The following is a 22,505-nucleotide window of genomic DNA, read 5'->3' on the forward strand; positions in this document are numbered from 1 at the left end:
TGTAGCTGAGAACATTCAGCACCTCTCAAGCTGCTACTGCCCAGGTGCCAGGCATGCAGCTCCAGGGCTGGATTTGCACTTAAATGGCTGCCAGCAGTATGGAGAGTCACAGCTGATCACTGTTGTCCTAAGTTGTTTTTTGTTTCAATATTCTAGCAAGGAGGAGGCTTACTGAAAATTTTTTTTACTTTTATTTTGAAGTTGTTGGCAAAGTTGCATCTGCAGTAAAGAGGGACCAAGCTTATATAAATTTTAAAAATTCTGAATCTGATGATACCTGAAGGACTGACTCCAAATTTCAGGAGATCATGGCCAGCAATGTACTCTGCCTTTAGTCCTATTAGCAAGTTTTGCTTTCTTTTAGCCTCATGCAAAGTCATAATTAAACAAGGAGCAACCTATATTTATCATGGCTGTTTTCTTTCTTACAGAGAAAATAATTGAAATCTCATTACACAGAAAATGTGATTTTGGCTTCTGATTACTGTAGTCTTCCCTTTGCTGGCTGGCCTGATGCTTGTTTATTTTCTGTCTCTTCCATCAAGACTGTTGCATCCCAAGGTGGCTTCCCTGGTTATTTACTGGGCAATGTCATACCTTCTTTGATTAGCTTCCTTTTCTGTTCTGGATTAAATGTAAACATTACTCCTTGTTTTCATCACCAAGAACAAATCCAGCACTTCCCTTGTTACTCTGCTGACAGTACCCAATTCTGGACTTTATTTGCATATTTTTCCATCTTGATTACCTTTGTTTATTTGGGAAGCACAGGTTTAATTCCACTATGCCAAGTCTCTAGTCTTTTTCTGTCATTATGTTCCCAGGTGCAGGTACACTATTTTCTTTGTGCTATCCAACTCAATTGGAATATTTTTTAGCTTATGGAATCTAAAAATAATAGGCTAAAATTATGAGGATTCTAGAAGCTCCCAAAGGTTGAGATTAAGTTATATATTTTTGAATTCTGTGGTCATAGATTAGTATTACTATCAGGTTTATGGTTGGAGTGCACTGAGTTGCTCTTAGTAATTAAAAAAATTTAAAATCAGAAAAAGTGATTGCTATAAAACACTGGTGTCTTTTATTATTTTTAACATATTTTTCCAGAAAGAGTTATGATTATGTATCATTCTAGTAGCAGTTTTAAAGTTTGTTCATTTTTCCCATTCGTAACTATTATTGTTAACATGGCATCCATTCAAATCTGGATCAGCTGCTAAGAATGGTCATGTCAGCTCTATTCTGCCTTCTTGCATATGTTAATATCATGCTGTAATCTTCATGAGAAATAAAGATACTTTAGAGAAGCAGCTGATACCTCTTAACTTGATGGAGCAATTAAAACTCAAGCACTTGCTTGGAAGACCAAAACAACATGTTTTGATCTCAACTTTTATTTATTATTCTCTTTGCTTTTATGGTGATTTTAAAAGAAGAGTTTTGTTTTTAAAAATAAAATAATGGTAATTGTGAAGGTTGCTTTTTATGATGGGCAGTTTACTTGCAAAGCAAAGACAGCTGAGGGTTCATTATTCTCATAGACACTATTTAAACTATGTGGAGTAAATGCTAGTGCTTGTGGGAAGGTATCCTTGCCTAGCTGAATTTGAAGGAAAGAAGAGTCGAGGAGCATGGAGGGGACAAAGACTCTCAACAGGGAAACAGCAGCCAACCAGCTCCACCTTTACCCACAGCTCAGAAATTAAGCACCAACAGCTGTTTGCTCCCAGAATAAATGGAAGTGTAGGTGGCAGATTTCCAGAATAGGAGACTGGTGACTGTGCTGCGTTGCCCAGGAAGCTGATGCCAAAGGGTAAAAGACAGACATGGTGAAGTAAGGCAGGAATAGGCACCAGATTTTCAATTGAAATTACTCTTAAGTACATTAGTGAGCTCAAGTATCAGGTAAATGATAGAGATGAACAGGTAGGAAGAAACATTTTAAGCTTTGATTTTTCTTTTTTGTGATATTGGCAAAATTGGGCAAATTAGAAGAGATGATAAATCTTTCTTTTTTCTTTTTCCACTGCTGGGTAGGAGAAGTGGCCAACTTTCCTTTGCATTTTTTGTTCTGTGTAGTAGCTCACAAGTGATAATATATAACTCCTTTTACTGGCTTCTTCTGGTGTCTGAGAACACACTTTCTGTGAACTCTTTCTGTACTTCCAATGGCAATTGTATTGATTATGGGCTGTTTAAAAGCTAATTAGGTAATTAAAGTTGTCTCCATATCATGTCATTTTTGCATTCAAGCAACTTGTGAATATGGAGGAGGAAATGCCTGGGTAATCACTAAGGCACTGCTGTCTCAGCACATAGAAATTGCTACTTGTCAAACAAGAGTTTTACTCCTTTTATTTTCACATATGTGATGCATTTTAAATCCTGATGGCTATCTTCTGTTTTTAGTTACCTCAATATTTTCATTGAAAATGTATCCTAGATCTGTCTCTGCTTTCCTTAAAGATGATAATTACAGTACTAGGAAGAAAGAACAAATTCAGGTATTCACTGAACACTCTTCTTCTGAAAGCAAATCCTACATTTTGTTATTATATAAACAACCTTGGAACATGTTCTGCTTCTGAACCATTTGTTCATTGCACTACCCTATCACTGAGAAGTGATAGATTATACTGCCTACAGAAATTCAGCTAATCCTCACTCAAGTAGAATGTTGGGGATATCTAGATGGAATAGCCAAACTTACTGCCTTTTAATTAATCATTGAAATACACAAAACCAATATATCAATTATAAATAAGTAGCATATGTTGGCGAACGTTTTCTTGTATGTTCAGTGAGTAGTTTCTGACTTTTTAGTAAGTTGTGAAGAGATCATTTGCATGAGTACCATATTTATGCATTATGTTATTCTAGCTGGGAAGTAACTATTTCCAACTTCAAATGTCATTATGCATTAGAAAGCCAAGAAGTAAGACTCTAGGTGTGTTGCTCAGATGTTGACCAACAAAAGATCATTTTTACAGAGTTTTGAGCACTTCCTAAATGAGAGTGTATTTCATCCAAAATTAATCACAGGTATTTGTAATTTTTTAGCATATAACTAATGGATACCAAACATGACATGTGTAGTAACCATCTTGTTATGCCAACTTTGAAGTAAAGTTAATGGATGATAAGATCTGATTTACAGGAAAAGTCAAATATCAATGCAGGTTATGCTTATGAAGAAAACTTTCCTGCTTATATGGCAAGTGATGTGTAGCATCAGAATCTTCAAGTTAGGATCATTTAAATTACAGCAGTGGGAATATGATTATGTGTTTGTAATTATTTTTCATCAAGATGAGACTGAATACATCATTATGAATACTGTGTTCTGTGGGACAAGTATGCATGTGGAAATAGAAGGAACCATCCAAGGAACAGTTGAATAGAATGTTACAGTTACTGCTTTTCATTTTTTGTTCAGTTCAGATCTAATCTTATTAGGAAATAATTACTCAGTTTTAACCTGACAGTATTAATAGTGTCTTCTGGATTTGTAATGTCAGTGTACTACAGAGGAATCATTTTACCCAGATATTTCTATCTCTTCTCTTAATAGCTCACTATTTAGGCATCCCAGCTTAATTATTTGTATTAATAGATGGAGAGCACTGTTTCTCATTAATAATTATATTTCATTTCTTAAAAATGGGGAGTTATGGCATGACTGTGGCTCCAAATATTTTTGCACTTCAGCAAACTGGAAACAATGTCAGTAAAAAGGTGTTTTAGCTGATTTTAATTGGCAGATTAAATACCTTGTATTGGCAATTCAGAATTAGTTCTCATTTGTCAATTAAGGATCTCAATATAGTACAGACATTGTTTAGTACTAGATTTTTTAGGAGTGCCTGAATCCAGTTATAACTGCCTGAATCCAGTTATAACCAGAAATTATATGTTTTTCATGACAAACAAAAATACTAATAACACTAATAAGAGTAAGAATATAAATCAAACAAAATTAGAATCATGAATGTCTCCGGAGATGGATTTACATGTGTGAGAGAGAGAGATCAGAAGTGCCTGATCCTGACCTTTACTACACTCCTAAGATTTCCTTAAACTTCTGTTTTCTCATGAGATACGATTTTTATAAATTTTCCGATTTTATCCCAAAGAGTAGACTACAAGATGGGAAATAATTTTTTTCATGTAGATGTTCTCAATATCAACTAAGAGACTACTGAAGTTCTGTGTCAAAAGTACGTAAAGAAAACCACACAAAATGCAATTGACGCTTTGATCCATGGAAAGCAATACATGAAAGGTATAAAAAAACCTCATAAGCTGATTAAAAAGAGCAGTTATTTTAAGCTATTTTATATAGATGCACTTCAGGCAGAACTTGACACCAAAACAAAATCAATGAAACTGAATTGGTATCCAAACAAACGCTGGGCAGATCAATCAGAAATACTTAAAAGCTAAACAGTGAACTGATGAGAAGAAGGAATTTATTGCCTGAGCAAGTTGTTTTTCTCTGGAATGGGACAAGTTGAGAATGTAGAAGTCAAGCATTTTATACTTGGATATTCCAGGGCTGAACAGAGTAATGTCTGGCAAGCCTCCAGCTGCCTGCCAGACTCAGCTTGGAAAATTAAACCCTGTTAAGACTTCAGGGGCTGAGAAGGTAATAGAATGAAGCAGAATGTTAAACTAAAACTGAACAGGGGTAATTCAGACAGATGTAGACTTAGGGTAAGTGCTCACCACAGGGACTTTGGTAGCTGTTCTGGAAGAGTTATTCTAGAGTATCTACTACCTAGTTTAGATTTATGCATATATATATATATATATATATATATATATATACATATATATCAAATTTGTATTTTAATCTGAGTACATCTGCCAACTATAGGTGAACTCTAACTCAACCCCCCAAAAAAATAGCCTAGAGACTGATTTTACTGAATAAGACAAATGAGAGGACTTGCAAACATTGTAGCTGTACTTACTCCTTCTTCCTTAATCTGAAACACAGACCAGCAGAAATAGGTTCAGAACAATCATCTCAATTTCATCTTCATGCACATTTGCCAGAAATACTGACAGGATTATGGTAGGGTGTTTAATGTGGGTACCTCTGTCCAAGGGTTCATGGAATATCTGCAATGAGTATCTGTTGAAATGTCAGTAGGCTTAAGAAAGTGAAAAGAAGCTGTCTTGGTTAGTGCCAGAGACTCTGGAAGTGTCTGTCAAAGCCAGAACTAAATTATTGAACTCCGTAACAGAAGACAGAGAGGAGAATAATACATTCATCGCACTTAATTCCCATGCTTTTGGGGGTGGTTGGTTTTTCCCAAATTTAGTAGTTAAATTTTCCAGATGTTATTTGAAAGTCAACATTTTCATTGTTGAGTAAAAAGCTAGAGCTGAAACAGACAAGTGTGATAGAAAATTTTCTTACCAGGTTTTGGAGAAGGGAGGATGGAAAAGGGCTTGAGATACATACTTTTAAACATATGACTTCTTTAAAATATTCTAAACTTTTTTTGCCATGCAACATCTGTTTCCATGGAAGTTGATCAACTAAATTTCAGCTCCAGTTTCCTTTTTCATTCTGGATGCATGAAGATCTAAGTCCTCAGATATAAATTAATTTCTGTAAACCTACATAACATAATGATTTGTCTTAGAAATTGGATTGTTATTATAAAAATTAGCTTAGACATTTAAGATGAATTATCTTTAATCTTGTTGTTAGATACATCTTTCTGGAGTAGCATAATTTAAATTAGCAGAATTATTTGCAATTTTTGTCTATGGGCATTCGGGTTCATGTAATCATCATAAGATGATCTTATTATCTCAGCTATGTTATCAGGATATACTGATATTAATGAATATATCTTATTTTTAAGGGGATTAATTTCATACCTTTTGCACTTTTTTCCTTTGAATGTTGTTGTTCCCCCAGAAGGGAAAAGTGACTTCCCAGTTGCTTGACACTAATGTCGTTTTGTGGATGTGCCAGCAGGAGGAGCTTGTGTATTAAAATGCACTTCTATAAAGCATTAAGCAAATTAGAGAGATCACACATAACACACTGCTTGCACCTGCTGGGTAAACTACCATATATGTGTAGCAGTCTGCCTGATAAAGCACTATCAGCTTCAGACATAATGCTGGTTAATTAACCTGTTTTAGATTAGTTGAAAATTTAATTTATTCTATTGTGCTTTTGATACTTGGATGCTTTTATGTCTACATGCTCTGAAAAATACATATATAACATGAAACACTCTGAAACCAGTATGCCATACACTGATTTACAAGCATTAGAGTATCAGCACTATATTGCTGCAACTTTATAAATAGTATAGAAATAATGGGTGATAATGTTCATGTTACTAACAGAAATCCATGCTAATGAGAACAGCTGAAATTGGATTTACATGATCAGAATTCTTTACAGCAGCTTCGTTAGCATAGCTGAGTTTCAAAATAAGAAATCATAGGACTAGAACTGGAAGTCTGGTTATATCATTGGCTTCCAAGAATTAATAACACGTTACATTAATTTTTGTTTTAGTGGCAAGACAAAAAATTGAAGATCTAACTTGTTAATATTGTTATTAGTGGAGAGTAGGATGTGTACAACATGTATTTTATGCAAGTTTTCATGTGAAGGAATTCTCTAGGATACCTGGGAAGATAGATATCCTTAGTTATCTAGGTTAGAATAACCTAGTTATCTAGGAAGCATAAATAACAGGAGTGTGGTGAATCCTAATTTAGAAAAATCCTGTATTATTGTATCAGAAATTTAGATAAGTAAAATACACTCTCATTACAAAATATAATTTTATTTTCTGTTAATGTTTAGCATCCGAATTGGACAGTGTTTTCTATAATCTTTAAAATTATTATTTTAGCAAGTAACAGCCATTGTTCATTTTGTTACAAAGCTGATGGCTACCAGTGATACCTCTCCCTTATCTTGCAGAAGGTCTCTGCTTCCTGCAGGTGAATTTTCATCTCAGTCCCTCTACTTATTCAAGGCTTTTGCTTTGTTCAGATTTCTCCTCATGTGGGTGCTCAAAATGTTGAAGTGGAGCCTGAGTGCCTGTGGCTTTCACATGTCTGTCTGACCTGTGAGGAAGGGCACTGCAGGAAAAAGAGGAATACTCAGAAAAACTAAATAGAGGAAATGCAGGGATTGTTTTAAAATATATCTGTATTTGTTTAATCTGGCAAGAACTGCTGATGAGAAGATCCTCCCTTATAGGTATTACCAGGTGTGTTTTTTTACATTACACAAATAAGCTTGGCTTTGTACAGTGTGTAATTTTATTGCCTAGCTGAGTTGCAAAATGCAAAGTTCAGTTTTATTTATTGATCTGTATGTAAGCAGTATAATTAAAAACCATGTGGAGTCCTCTAAAAGAATGGCAAAAGTACAATGCTATCCCTTTATACTGTAGTTTTCCGAGGAGTCTATAGCCTCTGAATATCACCTAGGTAAGCTGGAATTTTCTGTTACTGCTTGTTGTTGAACTTAATGTACTTCTTCTCTGAGTCTTTTCCAAAAGGCTCATTCATGACTATAGTGTTGTTGTGGGCCAGAAGAAACTGAAGAATTCCCAGCAGGGATGTATTACTAGTGTACCTCATCATGTAATGATACATCCATCCATAATTAGAGATTGTTAAATAGAGCATCATCCAAGCTTTCGTCTATTTTGCTTGTACTTTTATCACTTCAAAATGCTTTTTCCACCATTTCTGAACTGCAGCTCATAGAGATACGCTTTTATCCTGTAATTTGCAATCTTCCATAACATACTGAAAGATCTACTAGTTCTCATTTTTGGAAGAGCCCATTTTGTAATTCACATTTGAGATACCAGTAGAAAGAATGCAGTTCTGTGTAGCTGAAGATGTGTGCCATACTTTGCAATCATGTGCCAGGCCCTCATAACATCTGCTTTTTTCATGTTTGGAATAACTACAGAATAATTTACGTATAACATAAATTAGCTGCTCCTGTCTTCATTTCTTGTCTTCCTAGTGATATTCCACCTTCTGGAGAACCAGTAAGCAAAAGCAATCGCTTAAGAGTGACTCCACGCTTCCCCAAACTGTCTCGTAGCCATCCAAGAGAGCCACGAAGCCTGGAACCTCAGAGTGGTGATCTTTGACCCTTTTTCCTAATTGTGAATACTGGCACCACGTACTTTTAACTTGTTCTGTAATTCCTTCCTAGACTCTATTTATAATTTAAGCTCCTGAAGAGACTACAGCTGCATCAACTTAACTCCTGAAAAAGAGACATTCATTACTAAGGGTCATATCCTGATCAACTACTTTGAAAGGCGGTAATCAGTTTCTCAAAAGAATATGAGGGCTCTTCACAAGGGCTCAGCAAACTGATAGGCATTTTCTTTGTTTTGTAAAGCTGCATTGCACATATTCTCTTTTGTTCTTCTGAAGTTCTCCTCTTACTATGAAGACCTTGTTTCTATTGTGTTGACTCCCATTCCGCATGTACATTTTCCTGTTCCAGAGAGACATGGGTATTGTCTATTTTTTTTTTTCCTTAGAAGAAAAGTTATGATTATTACTACTTAACATGTGAGAAAGATGTACTTAAAGGAACCTCACTAATTTATTACCTTTTGTAAATAGGAAGACTGGGGTTTTTTTTATTGTAAACCTGACACACAATAAGGTCTTAAACTTGACAAAGTAGACGACAAGGGAAAAACATTACAGGTGGAAAATAGCTTTTGTACATTTCTAGTTAGATATTCTCACTTTTCTTAGCTTTCATTTGTGGGAAGGAATTCTTTAAAGTTGGAGAATGTAATAATTTTTTAGTGAAATTTCAGTCTTGCTCTTCTCTGGGTGCAATATTCTTCATTTCTACAAACCACCACAAGGATATACAAAATTAGCATAGTACAAAACAATGTTTTCAAGTCTTGGGTTCTATTTTGTTACTTATTCATTGTGAATGTTACAGAACAATACATCATAACAGGGCAGTGTGGAATTCTTACTCTGATTTTGAAAAAATCATTCACATGGTGATAATTAAAAATTGCCAGTAATGAAAGTGCCTGCTACCTGTCACCTCATATTGAAAAGTAATTTGTAATGGTACTACTGTGAAAGTAACTGAAAAAAATGACAAGAATTGTTAGAAGTGATGGAGGTCCTGACATGGATTAACTGGAATCCAGTTCAGTAACCATTAGCTGCACTGCCGTAGGCAGTTAATTATATGCTAGCTATCTTCTTGTCTTCATTAAGTTTAAGTGTACATTGAAATTTTCTATCAATTGTATTCTGATTTTCCTTTGTGCAATAACGTCTTCCTTCTCAGTAGTTCTTTTGGATAATGTTATTTAAATTAATGTGTCTTGTAATTTTATTATTAATTCATTATATTACATTGTCACATCCTTAGATACTGAAATCTAATAAGACCCTGCAGAGAAAAAAAACAAGCTTATGATTAATAACAGATCTTTTACTTTGGTGCTTTCCTAAAGTTCCAGCAAACTGGAGGTTAGATTCCACAAACATGTGACCATCATGTATTGTTTAGTCAGGTAAGTGGTCCAGTCATTCTTCTAGAGTGAGTTGGGGTTCATTACACACAGGGAGTAGCATCACTGGGCTGGTGCCTGAGTATGAGCCCCAGGTGCTGGATTCCTACACACTGAAGTGTGTAGCTTAGAGGCTGCACTGGATAGCAAAATGTGGCAGAGAGGAGTGGAATTCACTCTTCTGGTCAGAAATTTCAGTAAAATCCCGCAAAGTAAAATCATGTTACAATATTTTTCAGTCAGAAGATATCTCATTTATGAAATAAATTAATAAGAAATCCAAAAGGCCAGCATAGGAGCTACCTTATTTGTTTTATTAAAAGATTACTTACTGTTGGTGTTTTGTGTAAACTACAGATGGACATTTATTTAAGAAGAAAGGAAAGTGAGTGGCTTATCAGTTAAAGCTTCTCCAAGCTCATCAGTCTGATATACTCCTGATAGTATAGTTTGTCTCTGTTGAAAAGAAAAGTAGCTATAATGATGTTCCCACTTTGAAACAATTCTAAGTGTATTTTTCATAAAGCGAAGACTTGGTTAGTAGAAATGTGACACACATGTATTAACACTGAATTGCAGCAAATCTGAAAGAAAACACTATGTGGAAACCTTTGTGATGTATCTATTTGTAACATGAAGATGTATTAATTTTCAGGAAATTTGCACATTAAAGTATTCTATATTTAGAAACCTGCAAATAGTAAGAAATCTTATTTAGGGCAGACTAAATTTAATTTGTTGGTGGTGGTGGTGTTTAGAAGGGATGTTTTTGTATATACATTTGGCTCTTAAATTATTTCATTCCTGATTATCTTGCCTCTTGTAATTTTTAATCTAGGTATGTAGATGACATAAAAATACTAAACTTCTTTACTGTGTCCAAATTGTTCTTTGTTGACTTTAGCTGAATTGTGTATCAGCTCCTAAGATTACAGACTGCAAATGATGCTCACTTTGTGATACAAGATACCATAACGGGTGCACTACTAATCCTTTTAAGAGCTCATTTGTGGTTCCTCTAAAATCTCAGAAAATAATTCTTTACAAAATAGCTTCTTTATAAGATAGCTTTCACTCTTTAAACACCTGGTAATTTTGAAGATCAGTGAGGTACTTGCATGACTGCAAGTAGATGCCTAGTGATAAAAATGCCCAAATTTTTATCACCTCAAAACATATTAAAAGACCCTGTCTTTGACTTTGTAATACCATTTCCATTTCATTCCTGTTTTGTCATGGCCGTATTAGGTCTCTAGGGCTGCTTGTCTGGAGCCTTTAGAGACTATTCAAAATACATTGTAAAAATAAGTGGGACTACTTTGATTTTAATGCAGTTCTCCAATTACATGCAAAATGAATGATTTCCTAAGAAACACAAGGCAGGCAAAGCTCTTTCTCAGAATTCTCTGCAACTCATGTTTTGCAGATGTGATCATTTTTCATTAGATGCTACGATTTTTCAGAGTCAAAATTTATTTGGACGTTTTATCATTCAGTATAGAGAATGCACAGTATTGATTTGGCTTTTGCATTAAATCAAGTTTCTCAGTAATAATAATAAATTTCCAAGGTTTATATAAGGCAGGTTATTGACATAGTTATAAAGGCTTAAATTGGTAAGTCTATTAAGTCACATACTTGTAGAAAGATTGATAACTTTAAAGCTAGTAGTTTTTATGGAATATATTGTTGATGTGATAGTTGCAATCATATTATACTATCTTGCAGAATCTAATGCAAGTCATAAACTGCTGTGATTGGATTAATGCAAGTATTAAGAGAAAGGACATAATGGTATTAAAGATCACTGGCTCAAAAGTGTGACCTATTGCTAAGGTCACTATTTTTTTTACAAAGCAGTGTTTTATAGTATAGAACAATAACTGCATGGCAGCTGTCAAATTAATTAATGAGAACCTACTAACAAATTGGGGTTGATTCAGAGCAGCAAGCTAATAATAATGAGACTCTCTGAACCTTAGGTTAAGTAATGATACTGTCAGGACATATTAATGACTTCAGAATATGTTATTTTGTTAACAGAATCAGTTATTAGTACTTTCATATATGGATGTAATTCTTTTTGCTTCAAGCACACAGTGTTCTCACTTCTGCTCTAAGTTTCATGCCTTTTCAAAGCTTCAGACCCCTCACACCAAAACATTTTTCATCTAAAATTCTGTAAATCTGAGGACAGGTAATAAAAACCTGTGAATAGAAATGCAGTCACCTGCTGAAATTATGATGTTGCACAGCTGTTTAAAAGGAACAAAAATACTTTTTCAACATATTCTGCTCCTTTATGCTCATGCAAATCTTGGTAACAGCACTGTGCTTTTCTAGCTAGAGCTCTAGTGTATATGAAAGTAAACATGTAATATGAGAAAAACTTTCTCCTTGAAACAATAAGAACATTTTTGGATTGGAGCTAGAGTCACTTCTGGAAAAGTAATTAAACAAGTTAGAAGGTAAAGAATTTTTCTCCAATTTCTGTATGCTAGGATATTTCAGTCAGTACCCTGCATCACATGGGATATAAATTTGATTATTTAGCCACTTCAGTAGTTTTCTTAGCATTATATATGGAAAGAATCATTTTAATATATGAAATTATATATATGAAATATAGAATATGCTTAAGAATATCAGTTAACCTGCTTCGTATTACACATATTGAATGGAAGGTAAAACACCTATTCTGCACAGTGGTCTGCACTCTACATTTCATTTGATTCTTATTCTGCACTAACTGTGCCTTTATGGTCCAGTTATCAATAGTCTAGATTATTTATAATATTTCTTGTTAAAAATAATCAGAGCATACTTCTAATTAATAATAATGGAATAAATTTTGTTTAATTATGGCATTAATTCATCTTAGAAAACAGCACTGAAATTGTTAGAGAGGAATGAATTTTCCATACTTACAAATCACTGCAAAAATCTGGACTTAAAAAAAAATTTGCTGCATTAAAACAGAGGTATTGGACTTCCATGTGGGTGAAATCTGTTTCTTTAAGAAAACTTCAGAAATTATGTCCATGCCATGACATAAGTTAAACTGTGGTAGTTGTTTGTTTGTTCGTTTGAGTTGTTGTTTCGTTTTTTTTTCTAACTTTTAAAAAAATTTTAAATTTTTTTAAAAATTTCTTTTTATTTTTTTAAATTTTTTTTTTAGTGGAGTAGTAATTAAGATGCTAAATATTATAGAAATATAGATGTGGTTAAAAATCTAATTCTGAAAGGCTGCGCTTTCTTTCTACCTTAGCACTGAGATAAAACGTTAAGTATCTTGTATGTGGGACCAAACCTGTTGGCAGTTGAAAAAGATGGATTTTCCTCTTGATTTTTATTTGTGCTTTTTTGGGGGGGGGGGGTTTGGTTGTTTTTGGTTGTTTTTTGTTTTTGTTTTGGGTTTTTTTGTTTTGTTTTTTGTTTCTGTTGTGTTAGGAAACATAGTATTAATTCTGAAGCATATATATGTACAGTATTCAAGTAAGTATTAATAAATTGTTTGTAGTATTATTTTAATTTGTTAATCTAATGTTTACATTATAGAATTTTTAAGCCAATGTGTTTATAAATAATTTTCTAAATACTTTCCTGTATTTTTTTTAAGTATCCTGTGGTAATTTTGTTGTAATCTGGTTGAAATATGCTACTTTACCAAGAAGAAAATAAAAAATAACATCTTTTCTTGTTTGAAACACTTATACCTTACTTGTTCTTTTCAGCTGTTTTGTAATTGCTTCTCATGTATGTTCATTTTTTTTTCAGTGAGATTCTAGAATGATGCCTGTAGGTATCAGACTTAACAAATCTAAGTCTTTTTTTTTTATCATATGAGAAGTACTTATTGAAAAAGATCTTAAACATTTTAGTTTTTAAACATATCTTGGATAAATGACTCACATGGAGAAGAAGTAAAACTGCAATGCAAGTTTTTGTCTTGCATGTTGCTTCTTCAAAAAACTCTGCAATGAATACAGGATTTCTACCGGGAATTAAATGGCTCTGTATAATTTCAGTGTACTTGGAGTTTCAGTACAGATCAGGAGACTGGGATATGTACTCTTTTCACATGTGTGATGTGGATTTACTTTGGAAATGCCACTCCTCCTCTGCTTTCATTGCCTTTTATAGAAAGCAAGAATTCCAAAGCAGTTTTTTTAAGGTCTGTGATATGCAGACGAGCTCGTAACTCCTTGGAGAGTGGTGACTTTTATGATCACTGTATTACACCTTCTGTGCATTGCTGGAGCAGGGCTGGGGGTGCCTCTTGTTGGTTTTGTCTGTGTACAATGAGCCACATTCCATGTTGCAAGCCAGATTCTGATAGGAAAAGACACTAAAAAATCCCATGAGTGGTGAGTTTTTTCCAAGGACTATTTAACATGCTTATAGTGTTTTGTGCTGTTTGGCTTTTTTACCTTGCCATTAATACATTTGTCCTTTTATTGAGATATGACACTTTTGGATATTCAGGCTGATACTTTTGTATCCAGCTCATAACTGAATGCTGCCCTCATGTAAAAACAAGCTCTGCAGGACTTCTTTGATTCAGTGAAAAGGAAAGTTTTCATTCTGTGATGTCTAAGTGCCATGATCATAACATTTTGTGTACTTCCAGTTGAACAATATTCACATCATTTTCAACTTTTTAAAATTTCCTAGTATCTTAAAGTTGCTCAGCAAGTGCATATACCACATAAAATAAACTGGATTTGTTACTGCTAAATAAGAAAGTCTTTGTCTTTCAAGTGCTCTTATGTCTATGCTCGTATCTACCCTATAGTTGTTCCATTAATTGAGGTGATTAATTAACTGCATCAGTAGATGTCCTTCCCATGGAGCTTTCTTCTGAGTGACTTGTGCTTTGCCCTGGCTGGGTGCCTGCATTGCCTCTCACAGCACAGGGTGAGCCTCTGCACTTCCTGCATTTTGTTCCAAATGCCAAGTCTGCTGTGGTTTGTGCTTTTGTACTTCTTCATTGTATATGAAGCTTTATATGCTCTTTTTTTTTTTTTTTTTTTTTTTTTTTTCTTTAATTGTACTTGAACTTTTGTTACTTTTGTTCTTTACACCTTTCTGTGTTGAGCTTGTGTTATTTTTGGAGTCTCTGTTGGATCCCAAAGACCTGCCCTTGCCCAGTTTTCCAGCATTTGTATGCCTGGCAAATTCATCCTTACACAGTGATTCAGCTCTGACTTTTAACTAGTTCATTTTCATATTAAGAGTATTTTCATAATGAATTTTATTCCTAGTGCAACATGTTCAGAAACAGCTGAGGTACATCAAGAGTTTGTTTTACTCAGTGTTTAAGTCATCAACTTTGCATGACCTAAGCCTCTACAATGATGCCAACCAGTTATGCCAGAGGAATCAAATTCCAGGTTTCTCTGGGAATTATTGTCAAACAGATCTCATATTCATATTACATAGCTTCACTATGTGAAAAATATTTACAGGTTAAACTAATATAACAAGAAAATAATTATTCAGGTTAATATTTTAATATTTAATATTTTTAAATATGTCTTTTGTTTTTTTTCCTTTTTCCTCATTTCCCTATGTTTTTTTCAAGTGCTAATTCATCAATGAATTATGTTGCTTGCACATGTGCTGACTTCAGTGACAGTTTCTACATCTCACTTTCTAGTATGAAACTAAATTATTTATTAAAGTTCCTAATTTTATATGTTGTAAGAAAATTCTTTTTCAGCAGTGGAGATTTTCAGGTGCCTTCCAAACTGAGAAGAAGGTAGGCTTATAGAGAAGTAGGAAATGAAATATCATTTAATGTAATTCAGTAACTTTTCAGCTACAAGTCAAAGCAGATAATACCTCAAACATTTGTCATCAGAAGTATATTTTGTCACCACTGATCTACACAAGTAAGTATTTCTTAGCTGTAAGACTGAAAAATCAGTATGCCCTTTGTACTGTGCTATTTAAGCTGTGAGCAGTTAGGAGCTGCTTTTCAGATCTAAGCATTAGACAGACATGTTAATACTTTGTAGCACACAGTTCCCCTGTTCACTCAGATTTATCCTGAAGCACCTTAAATTCTCAGCAGGCTTTTGTTTCAAACAGTGACGGAACAAAGTTTTTTGTGCAACCAAAGTGATAACATATAGATTCAAGCAGCTAATAAGAACTGAGGCATTTTGCAGTAAAACTTTAATTTCTAACAATGTATTAGACATAGCTGGCATTTTTTAAAACCATCTGGTTGATATTTAAGGATGAAAAAAAATGTGTGAATTGGCACACAAAATATAAGAGTGCCTCTGAGTAGTCCTACTGTATCAGAAAATAGAGGGCAATTGGATACTAGAAAAAAAGGAAAACAAAAGAAGACTTTCTGTTGCCTCAAGAAGCAAAAGAGAAAGGAGTGAGGAATTTAATGCAGGAATGTATTAAAAACAAAAATTAAAAATTGTTCCACATCAAACTGGTAACACGTATTCAATGATGATGTACAACAAAGTAAATAATGTGTCTGTTACAGATTTTGTCAAAACCATAGGACCCTTTGGATATGTCAGTAATTAACAAATAACATCTGCTGTCAGCTGCTGTACTTAATCAGCATGGGCAAAGTTCTCCTCCCTGCATGACAGAGGTTCACTGTGATGTTCTGCTTTACCTTAGTGATTGAAAATTTCTTCGACCACATTGCTTATGCAGAACTCCTGCTAAGATGTAATTAATGGCAAATCTGGATGCTCTGGAAAGAGCAGAGCACAGCTAGATTGGCAGTACAGTGCTGACTGAGATTTTTTACTTACTTCTGAGTATTTTCCAGTCTGATATGCTTTTCCTCACTGCCTTCATGTCCTACTGTGTATACAGATTGCACTTTCAGAGTGGATGAGCAGCCTTTTCAGATATGCAGAGAGACTAGTAACTCACCACCTCATTTAAAGATGCAGAACAGGTATGTTCTTGTTTTGTAGACAACAGGAATGCAAAAATTAAGTGTTAAGTCAAAACTTGCTAATTGACTCCTTGGATGCAGAGGTGCTGTCAAATACAATGCACCTTGAGAATCACCAGTAATACAAGCTAAATTGAAAAAGGGCAATTTAAGATTTTGAAGTTCCTAACAGAATCGAGTCTCAAAGCATCTCTCGTCTGCAGGAGCTGATTTATTTATCATCCCCATGTTTAAATCCATCCTGTCCTGAGAACATCACAAGATTCCTCCAGATGAGAGGCATATTGGATGCATTGAAGTAGGTCTGTGCCTTTTAAATGCAGCTCATATAGAGAAATGGGGTGGGCTGGGGGGTGTTTAGTCAAAGATGTGAACTTTCATCCATATCCACATGTTCAAGAAAGGGTTTTAATAGAAGCCTTAGAAATCTTGTGCCAGAACAACAATTTGAAGTAATGAGATTTTCCTTTCATCTTCATTATGATTCATTACACAGATAATATATGATTCATTACATAGATAATGCATAATCTAATTAGTTAAGATAATACTCAAAACTCTATAGTAGGAGATGCATAAGTTGGTAAATAATTTTCATAAATATAAGTAGATTAGTTTAATAACAATTGGTTGCTGCTGCAGGTGTCACTGTGTGACATAGTGTGAGTTTTAAGCATCCCCTCTGCTCCTACCACACTGTCCTTGGTTGCACAGAATAATTCACTCTCCAAGATTATAACTCTTCTTTCCCATTAATTGTGGTAACAGAAGACCAGCTTTAAAACAACAACTGTTTTAACTAAGACAGCATAGTATCAAGGCTATGGTATCAAGGAGCTAGACAGTGTGAACAGTCCCATTTTGAGAAGCAATGTTACCAACACAGGGAATTATCTTGCTTCTGTCTCATTCAGTTGAGTTAGGAAACAGTTAAATGTCTGTTCTTGACCCATGCTCGAGAGTAAATTTGGGCTGAGAGTCCTCACTTCAAACTTTTCTTTGCATATAGACTGATATAATTTCAAGACCAGAGATTTCTTCCTGAGTTTCTTATAAATACATTGCAAACATCATTCTCTCTTGTTGCTTGTTAGTTGAATGAAGGAGTCACATTTAAGCTTCTGCTGCCTTGTCCATAAGAAGGGTACTGAAGAGCTGAAATTGTCACTGAAGCCCACAGAGATGCCTTTTTTTTTTTGTTGCTCAAAAAGGAGGCACATAAAATATGGAAAATATTGTCTGACCTGACAATATAATTCTATTTAAGAAACAGAAGATGTGCTGGATAATATATGCAGACACCTCTGTCATCAAGCCTCATGTGGTTTCACACCCAATTATGTGTGACCACCTTTGGTTACCATAGCAATTCTCACAATTAGAAGCTCACCCTCTGCTCATGGCCTGTTTGTGCTAAAGCATGAAATTCTGCTACACACTTGGGCACTTTATTTGTTTCCTTATATATTGACTGTGAGTTACTGTATCAAATTACTTCATTATTGCAGCAGTGTTCTGAAACATTGATTGGACTTGTAAAATTTTTCAGTGTGTCCTTGACTCACCTTCAGTCTATGTGTAATGGGCAGTCAACACCAAGAGAGAAGGTGATGTTATTGGAGATGTTAATAGAGATGTTAATGATCAGTAGGGTGGAGGCAGCCCTCTTACTACTACTTTGAGATGCTCACAGAAGATGGACTCTTTGTGAAACCTTCAGCCTGCGTTCAGGCTCTATTTGCTTTTATAAAAATCTCTGTAAGAGTCTCTACCCATATAAAAGTATTTGATAACATGTGGACTGTATTTGTGTCCACCACAGGGTGGACAAAAAACTACTAGAGTGGGGTTTGGTGACAGATATAAGGGATTTATTCTTTATCTTATTTTCCTTAAATGGGGGGATGAGAACAAGTTACTTGCAATGTTTGAGTCAATTGTAAAAGCTGTGCATCAGATTAGTGCTTAAGGCACAAGTTCAAAAGGCAAGTTTATAATCATAGAAGCTCCCTCCTGTAATTCTGTGGAAGGACATGCCTAGCATAGATAGAAATGATGGTTTTAATCTGTGTGAAAGCATTCCTTTGAATGAGTGATAAGTAGTTCTTAAGCACAAGTAAATTGGGCAGAAGACACATATCTTTAATTACAATTTTATCCTTAACAATTGTTCTTGAGTCAGTTGTACAGCATTATTACCATAAGAAAAAACCCAGCCTGTTTTAAAATCTAATGTCACAGTGCAGTTGATTAAGGTAAAAAGAGATTATCCAATAGAAAAAACCTTAAACTGAGTACTAAGGAGGGCAGTCAGCTTGTATACATATAAGTTTGCTGACATTCCCAGTATAAAACAAAAGATTTGTTATATAGTATCTCTGTTGTGCCTGGATTCTGATTTTCTATGAGTCATCTCTTGATTTACTGAATTAGAGTAAGATGAGTAAGAGGGTCAAATTATAGTGAAAAGAGTCTGCAGGCTGCGTACATAACATCTAATGCTGTCATAGAGAAGAATGATTATTCAACTCCTTTATGGCCTTTATTGGCTCTGAATCTCGCATCAGATCTCTCTGATGGATCTCTATTGGATTTCTTTTACAGGGAGTTTAATAAAAACCTCATGAATAAACAAGAGAAGTATTTAGTACCACATAGACCATAACAGTCTTTCTCCTTTTTGATTACCATTCTCTATTGAATTTGTACTTATCTAGAACCTGCAGTATTGCATCATGTGTAGTACTGTAAATGTATATAGCATGTCTGTATAATGAAGGGGATAAAAGAGGTTTTCTATTACTACACATTAAGCTGGGACTGGATTTTGCATTATGAATTATCACCTTACTGCAGATACTTCTAAGAAGGAATGTAATGTTCCATTTAGATGTAACTGAGCTGGAATGTGAGTGAATTTTAAGCATCTGAATAAGGGAAGAGAGGAGTGAAAGAGCAGGAGGGAGCACAGCTAATGCATTTGGTGTTTTAGGTTGTCTTCAATGTATAGTATCATACAATTGTCAGGCAGAAGTTTTTCATTCAGAGAGGTAAAAAACTATGCAGTACATTTGACTGTAGTTGTCAAGAGGGACAATTTGAAAAATCCTTAATTGGGACATTCAGAAAAAGAAACAGCAAAAGTGTCCCGCAGGGAAGTGGCAAACATGAGAATCTTCCAGCTATGCAAACTGACCACATATGGATCCAGTTCTAAGGCAGTATAGAGCTGTACTACAGTGATGTATCCCTAGGGCTGAAGCTTTTCCTCAAGACTCATGCATTTTAAATTATTTAGCATATAAAGATCATTAATAAAATATCAAAGAAGTTACCTGCTCAAGATGAGAATTAAGGCATAAATGGTAACACTAAGGTTGTAGTTTTATAGTATTTAGTTCAAGATAAACTAATGTAAAATGTATTTTTTAACATAACAGTTAATGATTTACTTTTGCTTAGGTTTGTAAAACCTTTGTCTATTTGTGTTTCAACTATTCATTGTTACATAACTGTTCCCCATGGCCTATGAAAATCAGGTTCAGTCTGAGGTTAAATTGTACCTTGTCAAATCAGGGATGTGACCCAGTATGAACGACTTGTATGACTCAATTTGTTTTCCTGCTTTGTAAATCGTTTGACTCTTGTGTACCTGTGTGTGTAGGAAGAGAGCAGATGTGAGGTAAAGGTCAGGGATGCTGTGAAGGCTGCAAGTGATTTTACTTCCAAGAGATTTAGATGCCTCCTTACTGCAGATACATAAACACATTCCTCAATGAGAATTGATGTTGTTTATTTTAAGCAAAGTATAAACCAGAACAGAAGGGAAAACTACAAATCGGGTAACACACAGATACTAAATGATATCCAAATCCAGTACTAACCCACTGTCAGTATAATATTCAAATGACAGGAAGGTTCCCTCACATACAGATGTCTGTATCAAAGAACTGAGTATCTGAAACAACATTGAAACCAGAAAACTGAAACAAATTGTGTGACTGCAAATGTTATAGATGTGTGTTTATATATATGCACAGAGAGATGCAAAATCACACATAAAAGAATAGAGAGGTAGTAATTTTCTAGATGAATTAAAATAAATACTGTTGATCCTTCTTATATTTGGGGAATTAGGGTATGAATTGTCCTAGGCTACAACGGGAGTCAGTGATATAATCAAGTGTCCCTACATGGCCCAGTCCAGCACCAGGCAATAGATCTGAATTTGATCCCTAAAGCACTACAGCTCAGGGACATCCTGTCACAGCTCTTTGGCTTCCAGTGCTACAGGTAACTAGAATGTTTTCCCTGTGAATCAAATCTGCCATCAGTTCCCTCATGTAGAAACGGAAGGTACAAATTCTAGAGGCTTTTTCATTCTTCTCCTGAAGAAGTGTTAAAAATTCCCCAACACTATATGTTTGTATGTATAGTCTCTCTCACATGCCTTACCTGCCTTTGCTAAAATATTTGGGGGTGACAGAAGTGTTTTACAGCTTTCTATGAATGCCTATGATAGAGATAGGGAGGCAAGTCTGTCTTTTCAAAGGCATTTTTCATACCTGTGTGTGTTTTTTAAAAATCTCTCCTCTGTGTATTAGATTACAGTACAATTTGTTTTAAAAATCTAGGGATCTTCAACATCTAGTGATTTTTGGAACGACTCTCCTTTGCCTCTGTCATTACATATTACTCACAAAACATCATCTCTACAAGAGGCTTTTTCTTAAATACAAAGATTTTCCTTGAACAAAGGATTTCACACTGAAGAAAATAATCTCTTCCAACATGGTTTGATATTGTAATAATTAATATCTCAGCTGATAATAACTCTCTGTACTGAGAAATTTTGGCTTCTGTTATTCATTCAGAATTGCACCTTTTGATTTACATTGATAATAATAATGGAGTTTAGCATTTATGGAGTTCTTTGCATTGCACTTGAAGATACAGTTTTAGTAAGTCTAAATTACAAAATTTTGCTAATGCCCTAGAAAACAGAATAAAAAAATGTTTCTTTGCAGCTGTACCTCTTCTGTTGGATTTTAAAGTAAAGTAAATGGTGTTGAGGTTGACATTATAACAAATGGTAATCCTTTGAGTAGTTCAAGTTATGGTGTTCTATTAGCTACAAACAAGGGATAAAGAGTGATCATTTTCCCATTAAAGGTGGTTAGCTGAGGCTGTTATGGAGCACACAGTATTTAAAGATCAATGCCACAATGGATTAACTGTACCATATATTGAGAGACAGTGATAAGGATTCCCAGTACTTGGTTTCTCCAGATGGTACCACATTCCAATGACAAGTACACAGGAAACACTATGCATGGGTAAGCCTTCAGCTCCTCCCCATAAGATAGGTTGCAGGAAAAAAAAAGAGTGTAGCTTTGTCTAAGGCTACCAGCCAGATAAGCCCATAATGAAATGACTCAAAATTTTGGAAGAGGAACCATGCTTGGAAAAAACAGGAAAGTGTTAAGTTAAAGTTCAGGTTGAGTTCAAGTGCCTTTCTCTGTAGGAAAAAACTTGTTTAATGGGCTACAAAATCAGGACCCCAAGGGAAGCTAAGATCTGGCCAGCAAGTGTGGTATCCCTGTGTCTTTGCTTACTGAAGTTACATTCCTTTGTCTCCCTGAGCACTTAGTATATTAAAATATTAATAGACACATTATGTTGCTTTGCTAAAGGTTAATTATAGATTTGAGTTTTCATTGGCATGAAGCTAAAGTTCTTAATTGATTACAAAATCTTAAATATATTGAACAACATATATAGGATTTGTATTTCGTAATACATTGAGAACTAAACACTTTAAGCCATATTTTTTCCAGTGTGTATCTATTATGTATTTTTACAATATGGTGTGTATTTTTTGTGTTTCAATCTTGCAGAATTTATACAACTGCACATTTTATTTGCTGATAAAATAAAACAAATTATGTCTCAAAATTAATAGTCCATTTTGCTTAATAGGAAAAGCAAAAAGT

At 34.6% G+C, this 22,505-nt stretch overlaps 1 protein-coding gene across 3 annotated transcripts in view; it reads left to right on the top strand.

Annotated features, from left to right (window-relative positions):
- The window catches only part of SNX29 (sorting nexin 29), a 140,851-nt gene that overhangs the window by 72,035 nt on the left and 46,311 nt on the right, over positions 1-22,505 (top strand). Inside the window, exon 21 of one of the 3 annotated variants that reach the window (XM_071760692.1) lies at positions 8,030-10,262. The exons of the other annotated variants lie outside the window; for them this stretch is intronic. Coding sequence (XP_071616793.1) covers positions 8,030-8,159 — 130 coding nt within the window. The 3' untranslated portion in view covers positions 8,160-10,262. Of the gene's footprint in view, positions 1-8,029; positions 10,263-22,505 lie in introns of those variants that run through there. 3 annotated transcript variants of the gene reach the window in all.

This window comes from Heliangelus exortis, chromosome 17 (genome assembly GCF_036169615.1).
Source record: "Heliangelus exortis chromosome 17, bHelExo1.hap1, whole genome shotgun sequence".
Classification (NCBI taxonomy): domain Eukaryota; kingdom Metazoa; phylum Chordata; class Aves; order Apodiformes; family Trochilidae; genus Heliangelus; species Heliangelus exortis.